General features: G+C 47.4%; 1 protein-coding gene across 1 annotated transcript in view; it reads right to left on the bottom strand.

The window, feature by feature from the left end:
- tns1b (tensin 1b) overlaps positions 1–9,944 on the bottom strand; it is an 84,719-nt gene that overhangs the window by 63,229 nt on the left and 11,546 nt on the right. Inside the window, exons 2-3 of the mRNA XM_068745929.1 lie at positions 3,725–3,736; positions 2,575–2,689 (exon numbers count right to left, since the gene is read on the bottom strand). Coding sequence (XP_068602030.1) covers positions 2,575–2,689; positions 3,725–3,736 — 127 coding nt within the window. The remainder of the gene's footprint in view (positions 1–2,574; positions 2,690–3,724; positions 3,737–9,944) is intronic.

Raw genomic sequence — 9,944 nt, forward strand, 5'->3', positions numbered from 1 at the left:
CCACCATCCACAGAAAGCCAGTCGTCATCGTCATCCATCTGCTCCACCTATTAGGATAATGACAATGATTCGTCACATGCAACTGTGTGTGTGTGTGCGTGTCTGCGTGTAGCCGATGTGTGACTGACACTCAGAGGGTAGGGGTTACGTATGAGCTACTATGCAAACACACCTACACACACACACACACACACACACACACACCTGAACCTGAGGTGTGTCTCCAGTTGGTCTTTGAAGACCCTCTAGTGACCCATCACGTGAAAACGGTTCCAAGTGATTCGTGTTTGATTCGCCTAAAGGTTGGTTCGAGCTGGAAAACGATCTGGTTCTTCAGTTTGAGGAGCCAAATTTAAGTATAATTTAAAAAAAAGAAGGCAATAAATCAACTATCATCACATTATTAGGTGTACTTTCCCTTTTTAAAATCACAACAGCGCTCCGATGATCTGCCCCTGCTTCACAAACCGTCTATTTGCCCTGCACAGCGAGGGAACACAAAAGCCAGTTCCTGTCCTCGGGGCAAGTTCTCCCAAAAAAAAAAAAAAACCCTCTTGTTGACGATCCGCTTTATTGAAAGACGGATGACTCCGGCCTGCATCGACACGCCGTTGTCGGAGCAACCGACACTTTGTATCCCAGCGACCGCTCCGGGGAGAGGAAGTCCAAGAGCTGGCGTCAGTGTGAGACCATGTGACTGGAGAGTGTTTGTAAACAAGGAGCCGGAGACAGGAAGTGCTCATCGTCAGGATATTCATCCCTCCATGTCCCCGTTTATTGTCGCAGGGAAGACGCGTAATGTATGTCCCGACGCCTGAGTCAGTCTTCCTATGGAGCGCCACAATCCATCCATCTTTCACCGCTTATCCGGGGCTCAGCAGGGATTTCCAGCTTCCCTCGCCCCAAGCACCTCCTCCAGCTCTTCCAGGGGGGGCATCCCGAGGTTTTCCCAGGTCAGCCGAGCGACAATAGTCTCTCCAGCGTATCCTAGGTCGTCCTTCTGGTGGGACACGGTAAAACACCTCCCCAGCCTCGTTCTTTCGGTTGACGGCACTAGGTTCTATTTCATGACAACATTTAACTGCACAAACAACTGAGCAATTCACGGAAATACTACACACCTCTAAACATTTTTGCTGAGTCAGATTTGTGTTACGTTATTATAGTCGTGATTGTGTCTGAAATATCAGCGGCTGCGAGTTCATTTGAATTTCAATAGATCATGTTCTCGTTCAGGCTGAATAATAAAACTCAGTTCAGTAGAGGTTAAAGAACAACAACAAAAAAAAATATGTCATCTGTTGCACGGAGCAGGCGAAACCCACATGGCAATTTGAATTCATTTTAACGAGACAATCATCCCACCGCACGGCAGCAACACCTGGGCTCGCCGGTTAGATTACAGCATGCAGGGCGGGAGGAACATGTTTTATCCGCCTGCAGCAGCAGCAGCAGATCATAAATGCAACCGCCGTGGCCTAAACACTCACAATAACCTCTGACAGCCTTTATGGTACAAATGAGCCCGGCAGGCGGAGAAGTGATTATTTTTTTTCTAAGCGGTGACCCTTCAAATGTCGGCCAAACGTTCCCCTTCGGCGTGCCAAGCTAAACACGGGCCGTTTCCACCTGGCTTCATTCGACGTTATCTGTCTGAAAACAGGCATTTCCGCTAAGCGTGATGTTTTGGTTCATTCCACTTGGAGCATTTTCACTTCACAGAATGGAGACAAAATGTTGAGCGCATTAAATTTATTGTCTAACATTACATCTCTGAATCCCACACTAAACGGTGTCTGTTCTTCGGGCTCTCAAACTGGTGCAGGACACGAACAGAACCGGGATTCATCCCTCTATCTGGATCTGCGCTCTCATTCGGTGGTTCCCTCTGAGGCGCATTTCAACCACACTTGCAGCAAGTTTAATGAAAATCTGTTGAGCAGTTTACGAGCAAGCGACAAATCCGTTCCAGGAGGCCGTACACAAACAAAACAAAACAAAACCAAAACGACGAATTCACCCATTTACGTGAGTCCACTCCAAAATCTAATCTCGATCCTGCCACGAGCTTTATAGACCGATGACACCACGGGCATTTAGCAGGCGTCAAATCTCGAGCATCATGTATACGAACTGTTGTGCTTCCTTTATAAGACTTAACACACAATGAACAAAGTCGTTGGGGGGGGGGTTGCATTTATTTCTACGAATGAAAGTGACAATAATCGTACGAGTCCACTGGGACACATCCACAGAGCACAACTAGTTCAAATTCAATAAACCCTGTTCGTGATTGCACCAATCAAACACACAATTTGTGATAATTAAAAGCATCGCTGGAGCATAAAAAAAAGTTGATAAGGTGACCTTTTGGGCTTGAGGTATCCGACCCGTGAAATGTCATAGAGCGCACGCTGTTCCTATTTAGTTAGCATAATAGCACCAATGATTTATTGCCATGACACCGTTCCATTCAAATGCCTCTGCGTCTATAGAAGAATGATAGAAATTGTGCATCACTCCTTTCAGTTAAACCAAAATCCAAGGTTTGAGTTTCGGGAACGGGCGACTGACCTCGGCAGATGAGTCCGTCTTGGCTTATGGTCTGTTTGCAGACGCTGCAGTGCTTGGCCTTTTTGAAAGTCTTCACCCGGAACGTGTGGGAATGAAGAGCCTCCAGCTCCTCGGGCTGCAGATGAGAAACACAAGAGAAGGTGGAACGTCAGTGTGAAATGCTGCGACCAGATGGGATGTCTGATTACCCCAATTTTCGCTCATTTGAACCCCCAAATGGTGGCAGAGAAAAAGCTATAAAACTGCCTCCTTTGTTTCATCATCGTGCTCCCCCCGCCCCCCCCTGACCTCAAAAGGTGTGTTATATCACGACACTGTTTGGAGAAGCTCCAGTTAAACATCTGTCTGAGGCATGCTGTTCCTCCTCTGCTCTGCACTCCTTTTCATGTTGTTGTGTTTTTTGGGGTTTTTTTTAACTTAATGTTCAGCGAAGCTGGAGAGCAAACAGAAACGTGGAGCTACGAGGACGCCATTGTCTCCTGCAGCGTCTTTCAAAGGGAAACCGTGCAGCCGTGCAGCCCTTTGAACCCCCCCCCCCCCCCCCCCCATCATGAAGCGCGCCATAACTTCTGCTCAGCTGGTTTTCATTTGATTTTGACTGTCGGGATAACAGAGGTCCAACTGAGCCTCTCTGCAAGCAGCACAATTCCCCTTTTTTTTTAAGTCGTCATTGCACTGTAAAACGAATTTACCAGCATTTGTTTTGGTGCAACAGATACGTGGCAAAGACTTTTAATACATCCTGAAGCAACAACATTGCGCAATTGGTGAGGAAAATAGTTTTTTTTTTTTTTACTTTGAGTAGTCGCGAAATTTATAGCACAAATCAATAATCAAGCATCAGGAGAGACGGGGCCTCCTTTCCTTTCTGGCGGTACACGGGGATTGAACAGAAAATGCTGTCGTCCAAACACGAGGCTTCCATTAAATAGGAAAAGGCGGGGACGGGACTGTGATTGGCCATGTGGTTGGCACATTGGGCGACTTCTCGCAGGGTATTTCCATTTAGGGATGAACCTAAAGCAACCTTTAAACCACAAACACCCCTTTTTCTACTTATGAATTCTAAAAAGGAAACGTGTTGGGGGAGGGGGGGGGGGGGGGGGGGCGCTCCCGATCCAGGCCTGACACTTGAATGATAAACCAGAGCATCAGTTGGACTCTCCTTTCTCCTCAGTCCGCTGACTGCCCTGTCATTAGCAGAAAGAACCGACTTAGCAGGAAGCAATGCCGGCTCTCCATGACGCCTTCTTTCCAGGCAGTGCAGATGTGGAAGAAGTTGACTCATTATGCATGTATTTATTATAAGGCAGACCGGTCACAAGGAAAGAAACAGTGGCAGTGCGTCATGGCAACAGCAGGACAGAAGAAGCTTCATTCCTCGTCCCGGCTACGCCTTACCAGCGCATAACGTGATTAGCTTAATCTAGTTAGACTGGAATAATTACCATGGCTTTGGCGGGCCGTGCCATGTTGGCATGGGCGGGGGGGGGGGGCGTTTCTGGTTCTCTGCCTAGCCATCTGTGCTCGGAGTCACCCAAGATGTCGCCATGCCAAAAGCTCTGGCGGGCACCTGCCGGGGGTTTGGAAGTCGTGATGTGGATTTTAGAAGATTGGGAAGAGGTGATGAAGTGGGTTTTAGCGATATTCTGTGACTGTGGATTAGCTCATGCTTTATAAAATGACTGCTTCCATGATCGAACGCTTTATCCCGCCAATGTTTCCGTAGCAGGAAGCTCGGTATTCCACTTGACCTTCCGCTAAAAGTCAAGTTCTTCTAGGAACTGTGTTTATCTGTAGTTAGAAAAGCGTCAAGAATTCTGAAACGGTCCCATCAGTCCAAAAACCTTTTTTCTCCCCAATGGCTCAGTCGCGTCTGGATAAAGTCTGAGACAGCGACGTCTGAGTGAGGACGCTAAAGTCTTCCACGTTTCTACCTCGTTCTTTCTTTCTTTCAAGCAGAACGTCTCTAGGAGTCTATTCAGCGGCCTCTTCGGCCACTCCTAAGCCTCCTCGCACTCTTCGCCGTTTGCCAGTGTCCCGTCTACTGGTGTGCCACTTGTTCCTCTCTTACACACGCTCTTATTGCTAAAATGGAAAAGGGGGTGCACCGGCATCCTCCAATTGAAATTCCTTCAACTTTAAGGGTTTAATTGCCGATATCGCCGGAGTGGCGAGTCGTCCAGCGCGTCCGTCTTGACAAAGCCAAACAAAAGGCGGGGCTCTTCACCGAGCCTGTCTGTTTTAGTCGGCTTGCCCTCGCCAGAGATCCAGGCTGCAGTCGCTTAACCTCGAAATACTGTGCAAACACGGCGCAGAGAAATAGAACCAGAGGCTCCCTTTTGTGAGCTCTTAATTGTTTCCCATCATTAGCAATGCACTAGGCGCTTTTGAGCTTGCTGTGTGTGTGTGTGGGGGGGGGGGGGGGACTGGAGTACACGGGAACCGCTTAGGGAGGTATGGGTGATGGGGAGGGGCATGGTGGTGGGGGGGGGGACACCGAATTTAAAAGGCAGCTCATGTGGCCCTGGCTGATTATTTTCTGTTTCATCGTGTTGCAGGCCTCCGTCCTTCGCATTCGTGTCACACTTCTAACTCTCAAACGGGCCACAAAGGAAGGAAATGGTTTCAGACAGGCAACCGGGACCCCCAAAAGCTGAGGTCAGGGCGTACCCCCCCCCCCGACTCCCCCCAACTCCTGGGAACAGACTCCGGTTCCCTTAGAGGCGCATGCATAATCTCCTGCCTCACACTCATTAGTACACATAGACAAAAAAATGTGGAAACACACACATCGATGAACACACTTTTAGATCCGTGCGCACACGAAATTCCACGCGCACATACGCAGGCATCTCTAACATACCCCCCCCCCCCTCCCCACTGGAGCAAAAGACCCACCACACAGCATCTTCTACCATCCCAGAGAAAACACACGCAGACAGAATTCGAACCCGGTACCTTCTTGCTGTGAGTCAGCAGCGCTAACCACTACGCCACCGTGGCGCCATGTGATTGGGTAAATACGATGAGATAATAAATATTTGCGAGTGTGACTTGCACGTCAGCAGGAAGTTGATCTGATATAACGTGCAGATAGAACAAATTATGAGAACGTGGACACACACATGAGAATGAGCTGATCTCATGCTGCAAACATGCAAAATAAGGATGATGCAATAAACATACCGGTCCAAAGAGAGACATCAATGAGTGTCTTATGTTTTATTAGAAGACAAACAAAAAAACAAAAAAACGCCTAAGAAGGTAAATTCGGTTTGCACATCTGGTGTCTGTCAGATGCTGCGTCACAGATCCTGGACTGTCCACATACGGTTTTCCGATGCGACTCTGCTTCAGTGTGTGTGTTAGGTAATGCTATAGAAGGGAGATAAATCCTCCCAGACTTCAGAACAAGGCATTCCAGCTGAACGAGGTCACCAAGAGACTGTTTTTCTCCTTAAGCTAAGAACTCTAAACTCTTACCTCAGCGTCACCTTAAGTGTGACTCACGCAGAGACACTGATTTCACCTCTGACTACACTCTCGGTCGGGCCTTCATGCATTACCTCACATTATACACAAAGATCCACGTTTGCATGTGTTTGGAGCACACAAATGCACACACACACACACACATGCATAAAATTCTTACGATCCCAGGATCTTATAAAGGATAAAGGAATTTATCTGACTATAAGATCCTGGACTTCGTCGTCCTGTCCGATGCACCGGTGGGAGACAATGATGGTCCCAGAGTACCCGACCCACACAACTTCCTCTTCCTCCCAGGGCCCAGCAGGTTGTCGGCAGCCGAGGAGACGGGCTGACGGGTGAATGGACAGACAGACAGACAGCAGAGGAGACAGACGGGCACGGGCAGTCTGGCCTCCTTTTCCGTGTCACAGCTATTTCCTATAGTCTAAATGAAGTCAATGAAAAGTATACAAGCATATACAGAGGACACCCCCCCCCCCCGCCAATCAGTGTCTATTGTTCCTCCCGCCGGAGCCAGAAGACTCAACGAAGACCTCTTCAGTCAACTGGGTTAATGGGCGAGCCGGTGCATATGGGGGGGGGGGTGTACATATGTATGGACTGTCACATGTCTCCATCTGGGACAGCGACCAGATAACTTCCGTGCACTGTCCAAAAACCCACAGACACCCTGTGTGTTTGTCTGCGAGTTCATTTTCAGTCCTTATTTCCATGACAAAGGATTTGTTTTGTGTGTGTGTTAAAAAAAAAAAAAAAAGTTCTCGCCCTCATCAATCTTCATCACCAGGGAGGGGGGGGGGGGGGGGGTAGCATGCATGCCAATGGTCCTGCAAAGCAAATGCATGTAGTGTTTAATGTTTTTGCTCTCATCTATATGAATGAAATCAAACTCCAGAGGGGTAATTATTTTTATTGCCCTAAGCCAGCTCTGAGCTCTGCTAAAGAGAGAAAAGTAAAGAGCCCCTTGACGTCACTGCAATCTGAGAGCTTGAAATAAAGTGATGATTAAATATTTAACTGCAAAGTACCTGTAGTAGTGTGTTTTTTGATGCCTTCACATTGTTTGGATGAAATCACATGGGATGTTTGCTGATATCGAGTTATTGGCTGTCCCCACTGGTCATATTAAAGTGTTTAATTCACAAAAAATAATCAATAACATTGAAATGAGTAATGATGTCACACACGTGTGGAGCTTAAATCAAAGATGAATGATGTGTCATTTTGATTCTGTATGACGCAGAATGAGCCTCCCTCAGGCCGCTGCAGAAGAGGACCGGGGGCCTCAGTGGGTTGATTCCACCTGTTGCTCATCAGGAAGAAATTAGCCGATGCATGATGGGAGATGCGGTTCTGGACCCCGATATAAACTAAAAGCCATTCCAGTAAATCATTCCGGCTCCAGCGACAATTCGCTATGCAGCTAAAAAAGCTACAGCTACAAAACTAGACGAGAAGGTTTTCATTTTTCTGCGGCTCCCCATATTTCTGTCGACGCTTTGGACTCCATCACATCTCATACTTCACTTAAACAACGGCAGATTTATTTATTTTTTTAAATTTCATGTATGCGACCATGTAAGTTCAGAGAGTGGATAAAGTGAGAATAAGCCTGGTTCCACCTATCCTAAATGTCATCGGTACATCTGGGAATCCTCTAAGCAGCAAGACGAGAGGCTTCTTTTTCTTTTCTTCCACTCTCCCCTTCCCACAAAACAAACGTTCTTACAATGAACAGTCACCTGCTTTTCATTTAGGGGAAAAAATGCACCCCAGGCATTCCCCTATCCCCCCCCCCTCGCTCTAACTCTATACTCTCTGCATGTATTTCATCTCAGTGAGGTGGATGACTGGCAGGAAATTACTCAGTCATCCAGAAGTGCACAGGGAGGGGGGGGGGGGGGGGGTCCCTTTTACAAAGACCATAAGCAGATTGACATGGAGTCGCCATCACGTCTGGCTTTATGTTAGGTCGTCATTCAACTTTCAGAATGCTACAGCGGGGTGGATGGGAAGATTTCCTCTTCAGTCCAGAACCAAGACTCAATCTGCAAAACGTTGCTTTTCAGCTCTGGAAAGAGGTTTTGCTTTGATCCGCATCCGCTGGTCGGTTTGTCTGTAAAACTTAACCCGAAAACCATAATCACTCGCAAAATGCACTCAAGGACAGGACGTGGAATAGGAAGGAACCCACTTCAATTTAGGTGCCGAATGGAATAAAGGTAGCGCACATTCAGCTCGGCTCCTCCTCCTTGCTTTGAGAAAGCAGCGGCGGTTGAACAAGTCGGAGGATAAAGGAAGAGTGGGGAACTTCCTGACCCAAAGTGGGGCTCCACGTTTTAAGAGCATGTCGCACAGGTAAAGAGCGAGAGCTTGTCGACTGTGGATTTCCATTTTAGCATCAGAATGAACAGAAGATGTCCTAATCTGCACTCCCATTGGAATGCTCGTCTTCCAAATAGGTGGTGCCGTGGCAAAAAAACCCCAAGACACCAGAAGTGACTCGAGCTGTCTTTGGCTTTGTGAGCCAAACAGTTTCATATTAAAAGCCACAAAGGGAATAAAGAATCTGGTTTCCCCCCGAGGTGATGCTTTCGGCAAAAGCTCCTCAGGTTGCCCTGAAAGAGGGCCGAAAAAGTTACAGAGAGGTAAATGAGAAAACAAAGAATCACCTGACACGTCTATTCCTCAACGACAGAAAACTTCCGTTTAATCATGCCTTGGAAAAATAATGAGCAAAATAATGGATTGTAGATTGGCTTTTCCTCATAAATATTGTTTGCAATTCGTTGTTTTAATCTTGCACTCCCCCCCCCCCCCCCCAAGGAAAATAATCTACGTAGCTACACTGGATTCCTGGCCTGGAATCAGGAATGTGTTTTTTTTTAATCTCCAGACAAATCCATATTAAGCAACTTTCCTCATTTGTTTTGAACAGTGAAAATCTCGACACCCACCACGAGATAAGCTTCGTGTTTGAGGGGAAACAAAGCTCTGGCGTGCCTAAAGCGTCGGTAATGTAAGACGACGAGGAAGCACGGTTCTCGCCAATAGCATTGATCCGGTGGGATAAAAGAAGTTTAATCAAAGACGGCCACGTTTCCTCATAAACAACGAGCGTTCCATATCTCGCCGCTCTGGCAGAGGCTCAGACACTGGGATGAGAGAGATGAAACTAAAAACCACAAACCAAATTGTTCTGTGAGGCAAAATGGGGTTCGGGGGGAGGGGGGGGGGGGGCAGTGGTTTTCTTTTGATTCTTAAAGTTAGATCTGATAATTCTGAAGAATGCGTTTCCTGTTTCGACTAAACATAAAGATTGTATCTGAATGTTGTCTCAAATACACTATCGTGGTGTCACGTAAAGAAGTGGTCCCACGTTGGGTTCATGCATAAGCGGCAGCTTCCTGCTTCTGATCGGGCGTGGCCGGCTTTACACTCGAATGCATGGTGTCTGCAGAGAGGCCTCCGATCACGTCCAAGAGGTCGAGGTTATCACCCCCCCGCCCTTCACTCTCAATGCAATGACCTTGAGCGCCTCAGACAGCCTCCACAGCTGGACAGACGTTAAAAACCGATGTTAGTGAAAAGAGCGCCCGGCGCCTAACGTTTAACCCTGACCTCAGAGCTCTCGCATTCAATCGCACGAGTGCATCCAGGTCTTGGCATCGGATTTAAACCCCAAAAAACAACGCACATTTCCTGGCTTTGATTAGAGTTTATAACCTGAGCAAAAGCAGCAGCTTGTTCAAATATCTCTTACAGAAAGTTTACTTGGCAGCGCTGTGAGCAAAACGCCTTGTCTACATGCTCATGTAAGGAAAAGGTTCGGGATGTAAGTAATAATAGTCGAGCACATGGGGTGTGAAGCC

This window comes from Brachionichthys hirsutus, chromosome 12 (assembly GCF_040956055.1).
Source record: "Brachionichthys hirsutus isolate HB-005 chromosome 12, CSIRO-AGI_Bhir_v1, whole genome shotgun sequence".
NCBI lineage: Eukaryota > Metazoa > Chordata > Actinopteri > Lophiiformes > Brachionichthyidae > Brachionichthys > Brachionichthys hirsutus.